Raw genomic sequence first — 23,508 nt, forward strand, 5'->3', positions numbered from 1 at the left:
GCAGTGAGAGTAAATTTGCAAGAGATACATACTTAGAGCAATAAAAAGCAGACAGGTACTTGGCTTTCTCTATTTAAAAATAGATTTTTTATTACTCTAAATATATATTTTTTTAATTTCTGTATTGCTGTTGAAAACTGAATATGAGTGGAAATCTGTTATAGCACACTGGATAGTAGTATAGTACTGAATAGTAGTACAAATTTGAAGGGATTCTAAATACTTCCATAGGGACTATTATGCAGAAAACAAAACAAAAAAAAAAAAAACTAAATACTAAAAACACATTAGAATTTACTTTAAGATGGGCTTTTTGTGTTTTACTTACCAGCCCAAATCGAAAAAAGCTGGACTTTTTTAAAATCTGGTATTAGTTAAAATATAAATGCTAGCAAACATGTCGATTTGGCGCACATTTTACAGCAATGAAAAGTATGTAAAGTGGAGTATGCTAATTTCTGTCAATGGAAACAGTGATATTGACTTACCTCCCAGAGCGGCAAAGCTAGGATCAATGTGCAAGGGATTCCAATCTCCACTGAGACGGTACAGAGCAGCCTGTGGAAGAAGGAAGCAGAAAATCAATCTTCACTTGTTAGGCCTGGTTAAATCACAACAGCATCTTAGCCTCTACTTGACCATAGTTGTCATACAAACATTAATTAAACACCATTCATTCATCTTCATTAACAAAATGTTAAGCACCTATCATAAACTCAATTGTAGGAGGCATCTGATCTTGCTATAGGTTAATCAACATTACAAACCAGAATAACACCCATGGAAAGAGCTGCACAAAAGTCTCCGTTCATTATTAAGAACTTTAAAGTGTTTGTAAAAAAAGCAAAAACATGTATGTAGGTCTCTCGTTGATATTTTTTTTTTACTCTCTGAAACTGGAGACATCTTTAAAAGTTGCAGGATACTGGTTTAATATTTAAAGCAGTCTTCCTCTCTATCACATAGAGAAAGTACAGCAATAGCCAAAAGCTTTGGGACACAAATGTTGCAGCTTCAGTTTTTAAAAGTGGTAATTTTTATAGTTTTTTAAATAAAAGAGGGGAAGATGTGCTTGAAATAACTGTCTGAATAATTGTTAGCAATGGGTATTGCTAAAGAAAGTGCGCAGCCATCATCTTATGGGAATCAAAATGACCTTACATGCAAGGAGTATTGCACCTGAAAGAACTATTTACCAGATCATCAGGAACTTCAAGGTGAGAGGTGCAGTTGTAGTGACTAAAAATGCTTCAGGATGTCCAAGAGTGTCTCACAAGCACCAGAATCATGCAGTGCAGAACATGTTCCAATACTGACAGAAGGTGGGGATTGCATCTGCACTCACAGTGAGGTGAGGACTTTAGGACAAGAAGCCTCTTTCCAAAAAAAATATCAAGGACATACTGAAATTCTGCAAGAAGTACAAGGATTGAACAGCAGAAGACTGGAGGAAAGTAATTTTCGCTAAAGAATCCCAATAATCCTCCCTCCTTCAGACTGTTTTGTTTAGGGCATCTAATTAGGTCATCTGAATTATTTTAAAAATAAGAAACTAATTCCATTGGCACAAGCTCTTATGTTGGCAACAGCAGGCACACAGACAGAACTGACCTCTTTTAAACTTACAGGTAAAAAGTTATAAAATGAAAGATATGTTAAAGACAGATATTGGCTGGTTGCACTGGGATTTGAGAACCCTTGTCAAATGTCCATTGTCAAGAGCATATCACAGTGATGAAATGTGAAATAAAATAATGTAGAGCCCACTTTTACGTTTCATTCTGCAATAGCAGAACAATTTTAATTAGTAGTCAGACGCTCTTGACACTGCTCGGTACATAATTATCCGAAACGGCTTAGCCCACAGTAAATTTAGTATTATATCGTATCATTAATATAGATATTGACAGACTTGGCGAACATTACCCAATCAGTGAACTGCTGCACATATAAAAACACTTTATTAGTGCCCACTTGCCTTTATATAAGCATAAATGTCCTTCAAGTAAAAAAGTGAAACAAATCCTATGCAGGCTCTAGAATAATTGATGCACTTAATCCATATTAATGAATTTTTTTTTACTTTTTCTTGTTTAATATTGTAACATGATATTTCTACTTGTGCATTTACTAATGTCCTGCACTCTGTTAAGGGGACCTCGCAGAATAACTGTGAAAAATTCAAAAACTCATCTTTTCCATTAAGCAAGCACTGTACAGCACCTGTAAGCACCTGAACCAAGTGTATTCCTATGGTGAGTATATTAGAGGACACAGGATGGAGAAATGTTTAAGTCACATTCCTGCAGGTGTATTCACCAAAAAGGCAGATTCTTTTTACTTAATAGTATTGTTGGGAAATTGCTCAAGTATGAATATTAAGGAGGTAGAAGTATAAAAAACAAAAATGTCTTTGTTTAGAATACATTTCATGACTAACACTTGTCACTATGTCTTTTTCAGCAGTATCTGATGAAGCGACTAGTCTTGTTCTAATGTATGTTTAACAACTATTAATAAAACATTCATACTCGCATTCATATTTTTTAGAATAATATTTATGCTGCTAATCACTTGATATCTGTGTAGATCTTGCCAACAAAGTTCACTGCCAATATACAGTTAGGTCCATAAATGATTAGACAGGGACAACTTTTTCTAATTTGGGTTCTGTACTATACCACAATTATTTTAAATGAAACAACTCAGATGCAGTTGAACTGCAGACTTTCAGTGTCAATTCAGTGGGTTGAACATAAAGTTTGCATAAAATGTGAGGAACTAAAGCTTTTTTTTTTTTTTTTTACACAATTACTTTATTTCTGGGGCTCAAAAATAATAAGTAGTATTAGTATTAATAGTAATTGGACAATTGACTCAAAGGCTATTTCATGGGCTGCTGTGGGCAATTCCTTCCTTGTGGCATTGTTAATTAAGCAGATAAAAGGCCTGGAGTTGATTTGAGGGGGACAGATGAAACCAAGATCAACCTTTACCAGAATGATGGCAGGAAAAAAGTATGGAGGAGAAGGCAAGGAACAGCTCATGATCCAAGGCATACCACATCATTTGTAAAACATATTTCCAAATATTTATGGACCTAACTATAATTGAACTGTTGCTTTTCTTAGGACAATCTAAACTCAATATGCATTTTGTTCCATATTTTTTTGCATTGTTTAGGATAAAGTAGTTGGATTAGAAATGTGCTCAAACTTTTAATGCCATTCATGCCCCCAGGTAAATTATTTTGTCACTTGATCTGATTAGTTCAATAAAGAAATTAATAAATTCTTCAGGAATATTTTATGACTGACCTGCACTTTTATCTATTATAAGGTTACCAGCTGTCACTAGACTACAGAACACCTCCGATTAGGACAACAAAGATGTTACTGGTCAGATGGTCAGGTAAAAACACAAACAAAAATACATTCATTTACCTACATCTAAAAAATGGTAAGATGCCAGGTATATTATATTTTCTCTTATATAAAGATACATTTCTTTTCGGTCTATTGGGTGTTTTATGTAATAAGCAGATTATCTGACCAGCAGAAAGGAGAAAGGATGAAAAGGTAGGTCAAGCTCACTAACACAAAAAGTCAAGGATACAACTTTGGCATCTTAAACAGAGGTCTGATAGTGTTGAACGTGAAAAGCAAGAGAAAGGACTGGAGGAAACATTCACATTGCCAGCTGGAGAGGAAAAATAAAAAATAAAAGTGTGTGTAACAATTACTTATTATCTCAGGTTTTATGGTCTTTTTAATGAGAAAGAAAAATAGTAATTAGCCAAATATTAAATAATATCCAAAAATTATATATAACTATGTATAACTATATATAACTATAAATATGTTTTTTTAAATACCTCATATTGTGAGTCAGAGTACAAATGTCATTATTTTGCCTTCTGCTAATAGAAAATCGAGGTGCTTTTTAGACCTAGTAAACAACAAGGAATGATGGAGCAAATGTACCTACAAAAGAGTTTTTTGTGAGTAAGCATACAAAAAACAAGAATAGGAATAGGTAGGAAGAGTATGAATTCATAACAATCCAAGCTATTGCTAACAAAGTCCAAAAATAGGTCTGGTCTGTGACCTTATATTGCAACCAAGCTCTCCAAGAGTTTCTGGACAATTTATGTGTAATCATTTGCTTGTGTGTTCCCAAGAAAGTCCTTGACAATGGCTTGAAATGATATATAAGCATTCTTTTCGACTTCTGACATTGTCCTAATTAAATGTTCATCTTTGATTAGCTGTCGAATCTGTGGACAATCAAACACACCAGCCTTTATTTTTTTCAAATGACAGGCTAGGAAATGCCAAAATGAGGTACTTGAAACAGTCCCCTTCAGTTGGCAAAGCTTTAACGAACTGTTTCATCAGACCCAGTGCAGAGGCGGGAATATAATATTCCTTCTATCAACAAGTGGCTCATGTAGAATGTTTGGATAACCTGGTTGTGAGGGCAGATCTTGGGAGGCCAATTCTTTTCCACCCAATGGCTCTCACGAGCTCTGCTGTCCCACATAAACTGATAACAGAAGTACTTGGTGTATCCATTTTTCTGACCAAGAAGGAAGCATACCATTTTCCTTGTCCATTTTCTATTGAAGATAAGTTTATTCCTCTTTGTATTTTGGTTGTTACCCTTTGCTTGTTGTAACTAGGCCTCAGGGAGACGCTGGTTCGTTTATCTGGGAAGGAACCAGTAGTCTCATACCCTGTCACTACTCTTAGGGCATTTCAGGGCTCCTAGGGTCTAGGTTCTGGTGTATGAATCCTCCTACCTTCAGGGTCTAATCAAACTGACAGGAGTCGGGGCTAGATTTAGGGTTTCGGTAGGTGGTGACCATTTTCTTTCTCCCTAGCTTGGAGGTGTAGTTCCTGGTCATTATCGTCTTGTTTTAATTCTGGTGTTCCTCTCCTCCCCCCCTTATCCCACACAATATTGCAACAACTCAATGACTCGCTTTATGTCTGCATATTCTTCACAAAGAGAAACTGAATGGCCAATTGGGACTGACCCAAATTAATTGCCTTTGTGAAGGAGGACATACTTGAAACTTCGCTTTGAGCTATCGATGAATAGTCGCCATTGAGTTGAGTTATAGATTGGAATTCCCAATTCCTCCATTAAACCAGGTGTGTTATGGCAATTCGCAAAGCCACTGTCAGTTCCAAAGTTCTGCAGAAGTGCAATTTCTCTGGTTCAAAAGTACGATACCTTTGTTCCTTTTTCAAGTAAGTTTTTCTCACACAGTCTTGATGCTAGAAGTTCTGAAGCCTTTTTCGACAGTCCCAAATCACGTGCCAAATCACTCAACTCATGCTGATCAAATCCCTTACGAAGAGGCCTCTTCAATTTCAAACTCTTCATCATTGTTGTCATCTATTTCATGACCATAATCATGTTCATTAACCTCCCAACCGCTAACCCCGTACTTTTCCGTGCAAAAAATATTTGCAACTATCGATAACCCCGTACTTTTCCGACTATATTAAAATCTCACTTACCTGGTCCCGCTGTGCTCATCCAGCGTCGGGTCCGTGTTCCAGCGTCGGGTGCCGTCTCCTATACCAGCGGGACGGGTAAGATGCCGGCCGGCTTCTTACCTGGTCCCGCTGATCGTCCCACGTCGTTCTCCGTCCCGCGTCGGGTGCTTCTAACACAAGAAGCCGGCCGGCGGAGAAAAAAAAAAGCCGACCGGCTTCTTGTGCGTGCGTGATGACATCGGCGCGTGTGCGGGAAATTCAAATTCAAACTCATTCATTCATTTTGTATTGGATTGAATACAAACTCCTGTATCCAATCCAATACAAAATAATTAAAAATAAATACAAAGTATGTATTTTGAATTGGATTGGATACAGGAGTTTGTATTCAATCCAATACATAATGAGAGTTTGAATTTTGTTCTCATTTTGTATTGGATTGAATACAAAGTCCTGTATCCAATCCAATCCAAAATAATAGAAAATATATTTATGTGGTTTTGTCTATAGGTATGTGACGGACACTAGGGAGGTGTTTTAGAAAAATATATTACTGTACATTATACCGAATTATCGCATTATCAGTATTGGATTGAATACAAAGTCCTGTATCCAATCCAATATAATAGAAAATATATTTATGTGGTTTTGTCTATAGGTATGTGACGTTGGACAGTTGGACACTAGGGAGGTGTTTTAGAAAAATATATTACTATACAGTATACCGAATTATCGCATTTTCAGTATTTTTCATTTATTTACGTATTCTTGTTTAAGCTGATTTTTGTGTTTTTCCTTAAATTTTTTTAAAAGTAATTTTTTTTTTTTTTTTTACATGATTGTGTGTTTCAAACATTTTTTATATTCATTATATCTACTAGACCCCTATTCGGACATATTTCTGTAAGTTACAGGTCTACAATTAAAAAAAAAAAAAGTTTCATGAAAACCTGTAACGCTTTTGGTACAGAAATCTAGACATCAGTGTAACGCTCAGGTGGTTAAGAGAGGGTAGTGTAACAAAAATCGGCACTGGGATTTTATCCAAATGAGCCACTGGGCCTATAGCCAGTGGTAGACTAGGATACTCTTTGTTACATATATTTTTCTTATATCCTGAAGTTTTCACTATACAAAAATAACAGTTATTGAAACTATCTCCTGGTACCTGGTCCCAAACCATAGGTACACCAAATGGCATCTTATCACGCGTTCCCTTTGTCCACATCGGTAAACCCTCAACACACTGTTTGCACACCTTACCTGCACGGTTGTTCTAGATCAGTGAATTAAAATAGATAAGGGTCAGAAAATTAAAGCCAAGCATCTGGTATTTTCAAAAGCATGATACCAGTAGAAGGCTCAGGGTTGGCTACATAGCTGTGCATTGGATAACTGCAGGTTTAAATGTGCGCTGTGCTGCCTTCCAGTTACAATGGCACACAAAATCACAAGAACTTTATGTATTTGAAAAAAAAAATCTGGAGTGGTTATCCACCAAAACCTCTTCTTCACTACAAGTTAATCTTATTCTACTGCGTTAAGTGGCGCCTAATATTACTCAGTTTGAATACAGGATGCCATGTTCGGGACTCCAGAAAACACAATGCTGCAGGTGTCCCCAGGTAAGGGACTGAGAAGGAAAATGACTTAATAGTTCACATGAAATGTAAGAAGAAGAAAACAAAAAGAAAAGTACTGAGAAGGGCAACACAAAGCCTAGAGGTGGGATTTAAACACATAAGCTCTTCCATGTATCTTTTGCACTTTGGTTGAGTTTACAACTAATCAATTATGATAATGAAAGTTTAATCCCCCCAAATGTCAATAATACATGAAAATGAAAAAAAGTTTATTACTGCATGCAGAGGCTTAAATAGTGCATTAAAGTTAACCTGTACTTAAAGAAACATGGAGGCGGCCATTGCTGACCCACTTCTTGACTTTGGTATTATTATTTTGGTCACTGACCACTAATGAATAGTCAGAGTGAAAAAAGAGCTCCTTAATTCGCAGCTCTGTTGTAGGTCAGTGATAATGAAAACATTCACTGCAAATGGCAGTCCCCCAACTTCTGTAGTAGCAAGTTGAATCAAAAAGCTAACAGCACTGCTAAAATTTAGGAGCTTTCCCTGGGAAGGGACAGCAGGGATGTAAATGGAATACATTTATTTAACTTTCCTCCTGCTGCACTTTTCATACCTAAAAGGTCATTTTTAAAACCAAATTCCAGACTACAAAAAATGGCTGCAATACTTACTTTTAATCAGGAGCTATCCCATGCCCTAAGCAAAGCAACCTGCACCCACTGTAGATTAATAAAGATTCCAACAGTGATGTCATCTCATGAGCACCATTTGCATTATCACTATGTTTGCATTATCAGATGATGCCAAAAATAAGGGACTCTATAAGGTAGGGAGAATCTGGGGGTGGAGGCACCAAGCCCAGAGTTTGGATTTATTTTTGAAACAAAAAATCTGTATGAACACATCTGTTTTCCCAGTGCATTTAACCATTACATTTTGTGTGTATTTTTCATTTACTTTTTTATGAAAAGGGGAAAAAAGCTTGTGGCAACTGGTAAGACAAATATAAAATGTGACATGATTCACTGGCCCCAGAGCTTTGCAAACCTCAAGAAACCTCTTCAGCATGAAGGTGAAGATGGGAAAGAATGTATACAAATTAACATTCAATATCAGAGAGGAAAAATCAGCTTTGTCACATGAGCCAAGACTTTATATAAATATTTTACAGAGCAAAGTGACTGAGATGCTAACACTGAATACATAAATTTTTCATACACATCAAGCTATTTACTTTGTATGCAAAAATATATCAACTGTATTAAGACAAACGTTGAAAATCTGCCGTCAAACACGCACACTCAGGAAAAAGATTCCAGCCTATGGATAGGATACAAAAGATATCCAAGACGGTCTCAAAATTCTTCACAAATTATTAGTCTTTCATATAGCAGAAAACTAAACAAGCCACATACTAAACTAGAAAGCTTGTGTTTTAAAATATTAAAAGTCATATTTCAATATTTTTCATTTGTCTGGAATTTTTCCTGAAAAACAGCAATACACTACCTGTGCCCACTGCCCCATAGCTGTATACTTATAGTGTGACATTGGGAAACTGCAGGTCCAATGAAATCTGTTGTTAGATTTGGTAACTTTACATGTTGCTCGCTAGTCTCCTTGCTGGAGCCTTAGACAGGAGGAAGCAAAACCCTGCCTCTACCAAGATGGCTCATTCCATGCAAAGACAAAGCATGCTAAGTTAGTAATAAGAAAAGAGAGGAGCCATAGACATTAGTGCTGACTAGCCATTTGCCTTCTGTCTGCATTTTTTAGGCACAGCTTCCAGAGTTCTGTTCCTCTTTAAAGGATTTTTAGTTCACTTACTTGGAAATAGAAATAGGCATTTTAGTGTATAGTTACAATTGCAGATATATAGAGAGATTATAAATACATCATTTAACTTGTAAACATCTAACAGAAGGAAAAAAAAATAAACACTCCAAATAAATAACAATGTGTTTAAGCTCAAGAGAATTGCCATTGTGCTAGGGATTTATTATTGATTTGGAGTGTGGCGTTTTTCATCCGTTTCATGTTTGCTATATGCGGCTGAGGCCAGCTAACAGCCAGCACCTGAGATTGAGCATCTCTAGGGAAAATTATCTGGAGCGGAGTGTGTATCTCTTATCGTTCTAGCTTAGGGTTTTTTTTTTTTTTTTTTGAAAAGTTAAATCTGGTTGTTACAAGAAGCATACAGAGAATTCATGCGCTTTAATGAGATTATATATTTCCATAAATACGGATAAATATTAACGATACCACAAGTACACTTCTCTAAATATAATTTTCATATCGTGCTACATATGTAGAAATTGTAGGGCCTGATTTACAGCTGCAGAATATTACAACTAGCATTAGGCTTGTTAGACTACTCTCCTGACAGCAGAGAATAAGCTCCTTAAATATACCAAACATGATGTGTGAAAAAAGGCATCGTGAGCATTATAAGGTATCAATCATTGTAGGAAGGGCATTCCTACCAGCTGCCCCCTCACCAACACCATCATGTTAGAATTAGGATCAGAGACTAGAGCTCTAGCACCTAGCAAGGGCAACTTTCTAGTCTTCATTTCAGCTGTGCCCTTTTAAAAATTCACTCCACTGAAATATCTATGAAAATGCATGTTTCTGCACAGAAACCGTGGAATACATTATCAGAAATGGGTATGATAGAAATATATACTTTTTAGCGCAAATACACAAATTACTTTAAAAAAAAAAAAAGTATAGAGAGCAGGCAAAATAAGTAAAAGAAAGGTTCAGCCTGGAGTGGGTCTTTTCATACCTCATTTGGCTTTATTAGGACATGTGTCATGGCTTCATGTTAATTCATCATAATGCACAAGGACCTCAAGGTAAGGCAGAGAAAAAGGTTTATCAATCTGCCGCTTCTCATCCACTGTCCAATCACAGGCTAAGGCACAGATCAGAACGGGTTGTATTGCTTACCTTAAGTAGAGAAAATCAGTCTCCAGACAGGTCAGTGTCTGGCAGGGCTATGAAAACCTCAGAAATAAATAGGTAGAAAAATAAATCATTTGCCAGATACAACAAGTTCTATAGATTTATTATATGTTTTTAAGGTAATCTTTAAAATAAACACATTTTCATCATTTTTATCCTTTGTTGCATTCCTGCTGCTGAACTCTTTGTAACAGTTTCAGGTCTACATTCGCCACAATAATGGCTACATTGAACTTCTGTAGGTAGGACTGTAGATGGTGACAACAGTAAATAAGTCCAGTGTAATATACCTATTGAAATTGCCATAGAAAGCAGATTTACAAATTTTCAAAATGTTTTTTTTTAAGATCACATCAAGTTTACACAAGAAATTAGGGACTAGATTTGTATATACTCGAATTTAAGAATTAAGTACTTGGTGGATGATGGAAGAAAACAAAATCAAATATGTCCTAGGAAACCCAATGAAAATCTCCACCCTTTGCCCACCCAGCTGTCATTATAAATCCAACTATGGACGTTTCATGGCATTTTGTGGAATATAAAACAGGGTGAACCCACCCATGACTATGGTAATCATATGGGAATCACATGAATCCCCATGACAAGAAATCAGCATTTTTTCTACCTGTAGATATTTCTGAGGATGTATGCTGCATTCTGCACGGCTGAAGAATGATCTAGGAGTATAGATAGATGAATACATACAGTGAACTTGGGAGTGACTGTATAAACATTATTATACACTTGAAATGCTAAGCGCTGAAAGTTTTTAGCAAAAAGAAAATGAAAAACAAGCTGTACCATTTATTACTCCTTTTCATTCTTCTGTCAACTTTATTCAAAATCAGTGTGAGCTTAGAAAATAGAAATTATTCATAGCACACGAGTTCACTTCCAAAAAAAGACAGCATAATATATATGCATTACAAATATAAAGTAGGATTTTACAGACACTTCAGTAAGTCTCAACAGGACTCGGAAGCTTTAAATCCCTCCTCTTACAGCATGTTTGCACGGCATGAATAGAAACAAGAATTTGATGATGTTAAACAGTACAAAATGCATGCAATGCACAATCTCCGCAAGCTGAAACACCTCCGTCTAATGGTACAGCAGTGTCAGCTATGAAATGTATCTTTGAGAGCTTTCATTTTAAGAAAAAAAACTCTTGAAATCATCAGACATACTCCATACTGGCTTCCAGGAAACAGCACGTTTGCAAGATTTGTTCTGCAACAGATCCACTAAAGTGCTACTTGGTGAACTTTCAGAAAATAAAAGACCTTGAACACACGGTTACTGAAGAATTTCGGCCAGGCTTTAGAAGGCAAGTCATTTATAACATTCATTGGATGCACAGTTGGTGAGCTAATCATTGTTTGGGGAAAAGGATAAAAATGCTTCTTGGCAGAAGAGGAATTCTTCAAAGGCTTTTAACTTGATGAGTAACATGGCATCAACCTACCAGGCCAGGCTGCGTCAGTCCACTGACAGACCTGAGTTATCAATAATCCAGACACATCTTAGTGAAAAAAAGCCTAATCTTTTGGTGTGTGGATGTAGCAGCAGAAGCTCTGAAGATAAGAGATCATTCTGATATTAAATGTTTCAAAGGAGAACAGCCTTAAAGTTGAAGCTTATTTTTATTTTACACTAAAATATATACCTCTGAATTGTTTTGTACAGTGCATTATTATTCTCTTAATTTGCAATGATTGCTAAGGAAGTGCCACAGATTGTGACAAAACACTGCCATCAATTGCCAAAGTTATCTATAACCTTCTAGCTTATTCAGTTTGACTAAGAGTACTATTTATATTGTAAGAGATGCATCAACCAATTTATTTGTAAGTTAGCTTGATTCAGTAAATGAGATTCCTTGCAAATTATCATCATTCTTTGAACCAAACAAAAAGAAAACATATAATGCAGAGCAGATTGAGGTAGAAGCCTAGAAAGGAGCACATACAGAAACTGATGGCGTTTCTTCAAGGTGTTTTACTGGGACGTATTCCACCTAATACACATTTTACACCTTCATGACAGTTTCTTTAAGCAAGGTTTAGATTTCAAATTGAGTCGCAGATGTGAGAAATTGGCAGTTGATTGATAAATGATAGCACACCAACTATGAATAGCAGCACAAACATAACTGGGGTGGCAGCGTACGTGCAAGGCTATAGGTCAAGTTTATTACCCAGACAAAATGATGAGCTTAAGATACCCAGGCTGCAAAAAAAATGTTTTTTCTCTATAGGCTTCATTAAATCTTAAAGGAATATAGTGTGCCCACAATGTGTTCAATGTGGAGAAATTCTAGTGGGTAGCTAGATAAAATATTACCAATGTAGGCAAAATTCTTCACTGGCTCTTATATGTAACCCCCCACTTTAAAATTAATTACTTTTATTATTATATTATTTGTCTTTGTATAGTTTTGCTGCAATTAAGAGAATATATTTTTTGGTCCTCAGATTATTTACAAACTCTAGCCTTAGTGATCGATATAGACTGTGGGGTCTATGTAAGTCCATGTGGGTCTTCATGTAGGTATCCATCAAAGGATTTATATTTTTATCTAATCCTGACTGCACGTATCTATTAGACAAGCAAAAACACCTTGGAGATTCAATTTTCTACTCCTGCTGACTTTTTTGCCACTTGCTAACATGTTCCTTGCCAGTACATGTGCAATATGGTAACACTTGGATCCTAGTGAAGCTCACTTTCTCTCCAGTTAGTGCTGCTGTGAGGGAGATTCCAAGAGAAACTTGTACTAGTTTAAATTCATACACCCATTGCCAGTAGAAATATACACTTTTAAAAAACTATGAAACTGCATATCTACACGGAGTTCGCTCTCAAGGCCCTGGACCTTGTGACAGCTACATTCTCAGACCATTACATTGTGTTCTTTGTTGAACATGTTCTATAAATGATAAGCCATAAAATTGAACAATAAAATTACTGTTTTGCATATTCTTATGGTAAGGTATAAATGTGGTGCCTCAGTTTGGTGTAGGATATTAAAGGTGCCTGTTTCAGAATTATAGCCACCATTTCTAAGCAATATCCACCTTATTTTTCTGCAATTCTGTAAAAGTGAAAAGTGTAGCATTTTATTACCACATTTCACAATGTTCAACAGTAAATCTACTCTTTTCTGCTGCATAATGTGCTCAGACATTTGCATTCATGTTCTGCTTTTCCCATTACTCTACTTGTAAATGCACAAAATAAATGCAGATCTTTAAATGGTTCTATATCCTGCTGCCTGGATATATGTATATAAGCACTACCATCAACAAATTATACTTGGAGTCTCTAACAGCACACGGGTTCACCTCAGCTTAAGCAAACTGGGCATTAACTCATGGGTAATCGCACCAATCTTTAATTTAAAGCAAAAATATATGCCACAAAGGGCCACAACATTATATAAATGCTTACCGGTATTTGTATGGAAGAATGTTTACAAGGGTTAATAATTGTAAAGGAGAAGAAAAAAAATTGTGTGCCTTTCTGATCAGTTTAATTTTCATTCGTGATCTTTTTGGCTGTCAGGGTGATATTCTTCCCACTGGCCACCATGCTAATGTACTGTGACCTGTGGAAAAAGTAAGTATAGCAGGGGTTCCCTAAAGACTTGAGTTAATTTAAAGGTTCCTCCATGTTAAAAAGGTCAAGGAAAGTTGGTGTAAAGTATATGCATTCAGTACATGAATTCCTTTTTTAATAACTTAGGACATTTAGATTTTTTTTCCTTTTTTACAGGCATGCAAAGCTGCCCTGAAAAATTAAAAACCATAGGAAATTGGCCAAACTAGATCAATGTGTTTGCAGTGTTAAAAACCAAAGGTTCAACCACTTTACCAACTTCTATTCAACTGAATGAGAGTGGTTGGGATCCACTTTGTGCAGATGATGGTGATGCAGTTGCTTCTAGCCACCCCTGAATGGTCAGCAGCTTCTAATGACTTGAATTTTCATTAATATACCACAGTATTTATATAGCGCCGACATGTTACACAACACTAAGTCCATAGTCAGGTCATAGGCTGTCCCTCAAAGGAGCTCACAATCTAAAGTCCCTCCCATAGTAAAATGTCTTTAGGACAGTCTAAGGTCATTTTTTTTGGGAGGAAGCCAATTAACCGAACTGTGTGTTTTTAAAATGTGGGAGCAAACGGAGATTCAAACCTGGGACCTAGCGCTGCAAAGAGTGCAAACCTCTAAGCCACCTGGCTGCCCGTACTAGAGCAATATAAATGCTTTCGACTGCAGCTATCAGTGGCTGGAAAGTAGTTGAGGTTGCTACTGGAGGACTGGGGAAAACCTTAAACTGCAGTACATGTCAACCTCATGACACAAACGTTAAAGGGTACCTAAACTCAGAATTTTCACTTTACATAAAAGGGTAGACAACCCTTTTATGTGAGGTAAAAAGTCTGTTTTTTTTGTTTTGTTTTTTTAAGTGCAACACCCCCCAAAAAAAAAAAAAAAGGAAGCAGCTCTGCCACCTAATTCTTGATCGCCTAGGGAGAACGAATAGGAGCGCAAAGCCTCCCGAGATACTTACATCACCCATCCATGATACTTACGTCACCCATTACGTCACGGGAGGCTCTTGGGTGCTCCTTCAGCGCATGCCTGAGATGGAGCCCTTTTGTCAAAAGGGGGAAAATTTGCCGATCTCACACATGCGCAGTGAGATCGGCTGATTTTCTTCCCCCATCTACGTCACCTGATCTTGCACCTAGGTAAGGTGGCGTAGGAACAAGAACCCGAAAGAAGAGGAGAAGATAGTGGCGCCCAGGGCGCCATCCCGAAGACAGCTGCCGGGACGACGTGGGACTTGATGGAAGAGACCTTGGGACCAATCCACTTCGCTGCAGGATTGAAGGTTAATTTTTTTTTTTTTTTTGTTTGTTTTGAGGGACTTTTGAGTTTAGTTCCTCTTTAAGTGTGGTGAGGTTACCCGCTGGGTTAAACCGCACAGCTTTGAAAAGGGGGAAGCTTGGAGCAGATAACTGCTCCAGTTTGTACCCATAAATTTTTAAGACATCTATTGAATGTATGCTTTGACAATGCTGGATAAACTGACAATTTCACATCAACATTAACAGCTGCACATATTTGCCAATCATTCTTTTCCCCACCAATCTGCTCAAAGTCATTAGTGCTGTTGGTTAAGGAAGTGTATCATACATTCATCTCAAGAACCACCAGATCTTTTTCTTTTCTCTAGGTAGTCAAAAAGTGGTGGGGGTTCTTGGGGGGTCAAGGGAAAGTGACTGCCTCTAAGGTGAACACTCTGCTCTGCCCTGAATGGACATAACACAGGTCTTGTTTTTATTTATATGTATAAAAGGTAACAAAAAAATGGGTCCTACTTGCAAATTTAAGCTAAATTCACAGTTGCCCCGCTGCCCACTCCTGCCAGCTGTCAGGTGTGCAGAAGGTTGGCTCTTTAACAACCAGCACTGCCGTGTGAGTGTTTGAGCAAGTGTAAACCTGTGTAAACCTGCCCTTAGACTCTGTTCACATCTGAATGTTTGTAGTGAGGTACATTATTGCGGATGAACATACCAGTAAATGTTGAAGAAGTGAGCCTAAATATCTTTACATTTACTTTTAATTTACCTGTATTTAAACAAGGAGAAATTGAACAGCCACAGTGTTGCGAATTTTCTCTGCTGTGCTATATGATTGCATACCATAAAGAGGATTGCAACACTTTCCCTATTACTGCTCCACTTAACTGTATGATGGCCACTATTAAATTATATTTATATTGTCTTGGAATATAGATCTTTATGAGCAGCCTAAACATGGCTATAGGCATTAGAAGGTGGTTGGAGATGTACCCCTATGTCAGCTTTTGAAAAATCACACTTTAAAGCTGAAACGACCCATGCAGTGTGCCCCTGGACATGATCAAAAGTCATTTTATGGACTTAATTTCTCACTTTGCCTTCTAAAGAATATACTTTATTTAGGCTCTTTCCATCATTAAAAAAAAAAGATTGCACATACATGTACACTTTCAGATTAGGAACATGCAGCAGAACGATATCCTCTCAATTACCTGAGTTTTTAGGTCAGATTGACTACATCCAAGTTTTAATATAGTGATTTTTTTTTTTATGCTCAAAGAAATATGCCAAGTACACATAAGAATAAGTTGGACAGATGCCAAAACAGCTTACTTTGAATTTAAATAAATTATTTAACATTACACTACTTTTCTGACATACTAGAAGATAATAGAAGAAAAAAAAACGTGGAAGGTGGAATTTGAAAGTAGAGCAAATGAGTAAATGAAAAAGACCAAAAAAAAAAGTCAATTGATTATGAACATGAGTGAAGTCAATTCCAATGCGGTTTGATTGTTCTCCAATTAATAATGCAAACTGTCAAGTCATATTTCTTAACAATTTAGGAATTCAGCCAGATAGGAAAGGAGGTTGAAAGATTTCTTGTCGGAGCCAATTTTCAGTTTTGCCTACAGACCTTAGGAAAGGCCACTTGCAAAACTACTAAAAAACTCAAGCTAGCTATCACTGATGTCCCTGAGTGACAGTGTCTAATCAGACATGTGACAATTTCTGGACCAAAAACAAACATTATAACACTTTACTTAACTTCACAGTGTGTACAATGGGAATTGCTGTCTTTTTATAATAATTCCAGGGCCTAAACAAATTTATTGTAGACTGATTTCATTGAATTACCCTTTCATGTCAGTGATAATTTGCACATATCCAGGTAAAAACGCAAACATTAGTCTGTGGTTAAGCAGAGAATGCTTCTTCTGTGTTTTGCCCCCAGACCCTTTAGGTTGGGCACACCACCTGGTACTTTTCAGTAACCAGTCGGCTGCTTTTGGGTGGGTACTGATGAGTTAGGTCACAATACAGGGGCTACCACCCACCTACAAGTTCATCACAACCAGCCTAAAAAAAAAATTGGGTTGAACACTAAAGGCTCTGGCTCTGTATCTTTTATATGAAAAACCATTATGAAAGAAAATACACAATAATCTACATATTCAGTATTGAATGATCAGAAATATGTCTGTTCAACTCCAAAAGATTTATATTTGCCTCTTTCACATACTCAGACAGGAAGTGTGTTCACATGGGAATAACAGGGGAAAATAAACGGGGAAAAAGTTTCAGTTTAGGTTTAAATGCAATGTAGGAGATGAGCAGTCACCTAATGTCTTAATGGGAGGTATAAGGCTAAATTTAGAGGTTATTATGCAGCATTTTTAACTGGGAATTGGATACAAGGGCCTGGATAAGGCTGTACATAAGTGTGGTGTTGTAAATTTGCAGCACTTGCAGCATTTATTTGGGATCTAGGCCCAGAGTGGAAATAATGGGTTGGCCAACCACTCCATCCAACTTCTCAGGGTAGAGTTTACGTTTCAGACTAGTGGACAGTTAAATATTTGAGGCCAGATGGCTCAGACAGAAAGGCTGCATGAAGGATATGAGCCAAGAGAAGGTCTCCCACAGTTTAGGTCTGTTGGGCTAGCAACTCTAAAAGGGAGAGTGAGTGAGTGTAAGAAGGGAGGCCGAAATGTATGTTATTCAGTGATGACATTACTCCCTAGCCAGGAAAATCCCTGGATATTTGTTTTCTGTGAGGGTTTTGATATAATAAAAGTGAGTAGAACACACTTAAATATGAACTGGAGTCTGAACAACCTATATGCAATGAGTGGATTTAATGCTTATCTCTCACAGGGTATTAAGTTTTGTTGTCCTAGAACAAGAAGTGTTCAAGCAAGATTGCTAGGGAAAAAGAATACAAAAAAAACAACCATATATTATGGACTAGTAAACTGCAATATAATAAAATTTTGTTATAAAGCTTTTATACAGTTTGAATAAATCCATTGAATCTCCTAAAAAATGTTACCTGCTTGCACCTCATACTCATCCAGTAGCCCTAATACTTTGAATCACTAAGATTAAGAGATTCAAAAAAGTCATAGTACCTAAAAACCGCAGACCAAAGCACAACAAAAATCAATAAAAACTACTGTACGAGATTGAAACTCCTGCACACAGCTTCTTAAAAGATTAAATATTCCCCTGATTACATTACTTGAATACAACTTTGCAGTTAATATCCATCTATCTTTGCTTTGCCGCTAATGCAGGTATAAAGCATTCTACTTCAAGGTGCAAATGAGGACTGTTAGACAACTAATGGGTCTGGGATCACGGGAAGAAAGAGGCCGTAATTAATTTATGTGTCCATCATGCCTTTGGTTTCTTTTTCTCCGCATATTGATTTCCATCACTGAGTCAATACTTGGCAGGAGAACAATAAGCAGACAATACTTTGGGTAGTTGTGTCCCATAATTTGTCCCCAAAGATTTGCATGAAAGATTCATCACACATTCAAACATGACCCGTTTCACTGGCTACTAAACCACATTTTTTAAAAAATACATAAGCATAACACAAACATTTGATAAAATTAAGCACCTTCAGAACATTTTGTAACACATTTCTTTTATATATATATATATATATATATATATATATATATATATATATATATATATTTATTCTTATTTATATTTATTTATTTACTACTTTATCACTCTCTGCTTTCCTTTTATCCTTATATACCTTTTTTTTTTTTATTATTATTATTTAGTTACCAGCTGCCATTGGTGATCGACATGGAAATTCCACGTGGTCTATTTATAAAGCAGTGAATCTAACATTCATTAAAACTTTCTGGTGGAGAATTCATTTTTTTATTTCATTGCATTCAGAATTCATTGCTTTATAAATAGATGCATATGTTTACTAAAAGAGAACAACATTGATCTGCTGTCCTATCAAGCGCAGGGCACTTCATCTGATAAAAAAAGTGGCTATATAGGGAAGTCTACTTTAGGCCTCACTATATGCCAATTGATTGATAAAAATAAGTCAAGCCCTGAAGTAATTTAACATTTAAGATATGTTTAAACTTGAAATATACCTAAAGTCAACCACGCAAACACTGGGAAAAACTGCAAACTCCATGCAGATAGGGAGCCCTGGCTGGGATTTGAACCTGGGGCCTAGTGCTGCAAAGGCCTAACCTCTGAGCCACCAAGCAGTAACAACCTTAAAATAGGGCCACTCACACTGACACTAATCAGAAATGTTATATTTACACAGTGGAATAAGAATGTTATTGATGCTCCTCAGATATGTGTTTTTCAATCTGTCAGAAATTGGTGTTCTTTACTCAGGATATCAAGTCACCAAGCTAATGTATGTTTCATATGCGGTTTCAATGTATGACCTATGGACCTTTTTTAGTTGTATGCACTGATAAGATGATGGATTTTTCTTATGCTTTAAATACAGAATGTTATTAAAAAAACATCATTGCATCCAGTTTGGAAGAATACCATTAACTTCTTGTCCTCTGAACAAAAACCGGAAGTAAGAGATTTAAAATCTCTGTTAAAGAATAGAGTTGGGAAGATTACAATATTACTTTTTTTTTTTCTTTTGCCAAATGGTAAGGAGAATCAGTCACATTATTCAATGTAAGATACTGAACGTTTAGTCTAAAATTATTTAAATTCTACAGGCTTATTTTTGAAAGATACATATTTTCTTAAAATCAATAATTCCTATGAAATGTTATGGGTTCCACTATGTGGGTTCATTCTATGGAAGGCTTTGCTGCTGTTGCTTTTTGTTAATATTGAATAACAACCACCACCTGAAATTATTATTCTCTTGCACAAACTGCAATGCAGCATGTTAACCTCTTTTTGCCCTGCGTTATATAACTGATCTACAAATCTAAGTGTAACGTAGGCTGTCACAATATGTAGTACCTGCCTTATCAGAACAAGCATTACATGTGCGGATGCCATGTACATGCACAGTGATCGAAATCATCGACTAGGTGGCATGCCCTTCTCATCACGTCTCCCTTAATTCACTTTTCCTGATGTATTTCTGAAACTGGGTCTAGTATGATTTCCTGCTGTGAATGTAAATGGAACGTATAGTGTTGTTGATTTTAATAGGATTATCTAGAAGGTTTACACAAGTTTTAAATGCCATTATTTTTTAGTTAAAGAAAATCCTTGCTAAATAAAGAGCTTCAATGAAAGTATGTAACTCAGTCACTAAAATCTTCTATAAGCGGTGTCCTAATAATGTTATGCCACAAGTCACTTTAAATCTTTTGAAGCACAACTAAAGTTCCATTTTTGGGTTTTCATGATCAGGAATTATTTTACCTGCCTGATTGCTCTGGGTTTCTGGCAGAATTTTTTTTGATATCAGAATTAGTGTTGGTGTTCGAATTCGGGTTGTCCTTATATTGGACCCGAAAATGGCTGTTCAAACTCAGGTAGACCCGACAAAAAAAGAGATTCGACAGTAAAAATTCAAAAAAAAAAAAATGGAAAAAAGAAAAATTAATGTTAAATTAGTTTATTAACTGTGTTTATTTAATTTTTTTACAGGTTATTCTACAATGACATGGATCTCCTATTCTGTAACACACTTTCTAGCATAGTAATATTATGATACTTATGTTACATTTTTCTTTTATTCACTGCTAGAAAAATGTAACAAATGTATCCTATTACTATGCTGTTATAGAGTAAGAGATACTTACCAGCCTATTAACCTATAGTGCCGCGGGGATAGTAGTGGAACTGCAGAGTTTATCTGCAGTTTAGTTCCGACAGTCACATGACCATGGGAACTTTGCAGTCACACTAGAGATTGAATGGGGACAAGTTTCCCCATTCATCACATCTAGTGCACTGTGTTCTTGAATAGAGAAACTCTATCCAAGAACACATACTACTAGCAACAAAAATCAGGATCGCTGATGCAGTCCTGTAGTATGTGTTCCTGGATAGAGTTTCTCTATCGATCACTCGAACAATATCTCACTATTCAATCGAATAGCTGTCAAATCAAATAGTGAAATATTCGACCAACACTAATCACGATATCCAAGCAATCCCCAGGTTCCCCTGTGCGTGCCGGGGATGAATGAACCTACTCTATGCCATTTCGGCCAAATAAAATAGCTGAGGATCTTAAACAGGAAAAGGAGAAGATGGCAGCACTCAGAGGGAATGGGGACAGGTAAGTATTTCAGGGTTTAATTCTTCTTTAAATGTAAAGCTTTCATTAAGGTAACAACTGTTGATTCTACCATTGAGGGTCTGTTTTTAGGTACACCTGGTAGGGTAACTGGGGTGCTGCCCTTGTCTCCGATATCTCCTCTCACATTGCCACATGCATTGCCCCTAGAGACTTCATACAAACTGCACTGCACTGTTTGAGAAGAGGATGAGGACAAGCAACCAGTACTGCACTGTGCTCTCCAGTGAACATAGGCATGCTTAATGCAGTTCATGATACAGCAGAAATTTAACCCACACAGATAACATGTATGCAGTGGAAACACAATAAGGAATAATTGAAAACATAAAAATCAGGTTCATCCATGAGTTTAGATGACATCTAGGACATTTTTGTATGCTATGGCTGCATGTTAAAAACATGTCGCTGAAACAATGCAATACAACACACAAGTTTAAGTTCACAGTCAATGCTCAGCAGTAAATTTAAATATTTTTCAAATTAGAATTCATATTTATTTTGTTAATGGAATGGTATTTCAGGAGTGCGTTCAGTTAGGTGTTTCAATTCACACAAATTATGAAGAAATTCAGTACAAAAATATTTGTTTTTGAGTTTAAAAGAACTTATTTGGGGCCAAAATGTGAAACTGTAAAAAGGAGTGTGGGAGAAAAACAATTACTATTACTTCTTTCCTGGAGTTTACGACTACAGAAAATAAGTAATACTATTAATGTGCTTAAACTAGAGAAGAACTTCAAAAACTTCTGCCTAGAAAGCACGATTGCTGATCCATCAGTAATACTGTATGAGGTTTGTATGTTTCTAATGTTCTTTCCATATTTTTTTTTTTAATCTGGGCACGCATCCTTAAAAAATACAGACAGGTAATCGGATTTGCCCAATTGACATTATGGCAGGGACATTTGATTTGAGAAACTTTAAGTTAATGACATGACTATGACTGTAAAAGAAGTCTGCACTAAAAATATGAAGAAGAAATAAAAACATGAATCAAGTGTCCACAAAGATTTAGGATAGCAAAGTGGAGAAAATGTAAAATATCCATATTCTTTATAAAATTAAATTCCTCTTAAGCCACATAATGCACTGGATGACAAAGCTTTCATTTGCATATCACTAAATGTCTAAGCTTAATCAAAGCACTCCTGCTATCTGACCTCTAAGTGACATATTCAAAAAGCAGAACAGTATTTAAGTGAACATTTGTCATTCTCTACAGCATGAATCTTTTCATCCTCATTATTTGAATACCTTCAAATAGACCTAAAATTAACATCTTGGATAACCTGACTGTCCATTTGTGTTACAATAGTTAATGCTTGTATTGCATACTGACAGTGGATGGAAGATGAATTACCTGGTCAACAGTTGTAATGTCACTTAGGACAGCATCGGGAGGTCGATTGGGTGGGTTTGCAGTTTCCTAAAATAAACAGAAAATGAACAAAGTTCACATAAGAAAAGTCATCATGAAACTGATTGTAGAAATGCTAAATAATATACACAAAGTTAATAAATAAAATAAAGTTTATATTTTAAAAAAAGGTACAGCACAATCCATCACACTTTTGGGCACTTGTAAAACATCTACCCAAGAGAATTCTACTTTACAGCATGTGTTATGGTGTACACAGGTTTTGTTTATTCAGATCTGTACAGAGATATATAGGAATAAAGTGAAGGGGGTGGGATAAGCTGGAATAGGGAAGCATCAAGAAAATAAAAGGGAGCGAGTAAGGGAAGAGAGAGAGTTGAACAGTTCCAAAGTCTTTTGAATATAGAGTCCATGTTGCCTAATTGCCTTCAGTTCGGATACTAAACCTGGAGGTGCTACTTGTGTTGTGTTGCACACAGAACCATCCACAATGAGAATGTTCATTTGTAGGGGGAATGCAACTGCACATTTTCTGTAGAAGTCTCATGTTACATGTGCCCTGTCTCTGAACTATATTCACATTCTTTCACAATCCCCTTATATGTCTGATGTCACTTAAAGCCTTCTGCAGCTTTACCTACACTGAATATTACATTTGTGGCCACAGTTGAGGAATTGTTCCTTTAAAAGTTCGCCAATGGCCTACAGCAGTGTTTTTTAACCTTTTTTGAGCCACTGCACATTTTTTACATTGAAAAAATCCCTTGGCACACCACAAATTAAAAATGTTACAAAATGACACTCTGTAGCCAATTCTTGTCTTTAATAATAAACAAGGCAATTAAGCTACCTACGGCCACCCGTTGACATGGAAGAGTAATACATTACTCTGCCAGTC

General features: G+C 36.4%; 1 protein-coding gene across 1 annotated transcript in view; it reads right to left on the reverse strand.

The window, feature by feature from the left end:
- The window catches only part of HSD17B4 (hydroxysteroid 17-beta dehydrogenase 4), a gene marked incomplete at its 5' end in the record, with an annotated part of 118,523 nt that overhangs the window by 30,066 nt on the left and 64,949 nt on the right, over positions 1 to 23,508 (reverse strand). Inside the window, 2 exon segments of the mRNA XM_072416048.1 lie at positions 489 to 558; positions 22,593 to 22,658. Coding sequence (XP_072272149.1) covers positions 489 to 558; positions 22,593 to 22,658 — 136 coding nt within the window.

This window comes from Pyxicephalus adspersus, chromosome 6 (assembly GCF_032062135.1).
Source record: "Pyxicephalus adspersus chromosome 6, UCB_Pads_2.0, whole genome shotgun sequence".
NCBI classification, from domain to species: Eukaryota; Metazoa; Chordata; class Amphibia; order Anura; family Pyxicephalidae; genus Pyxicephalus; species Pyxicephalus adspersus.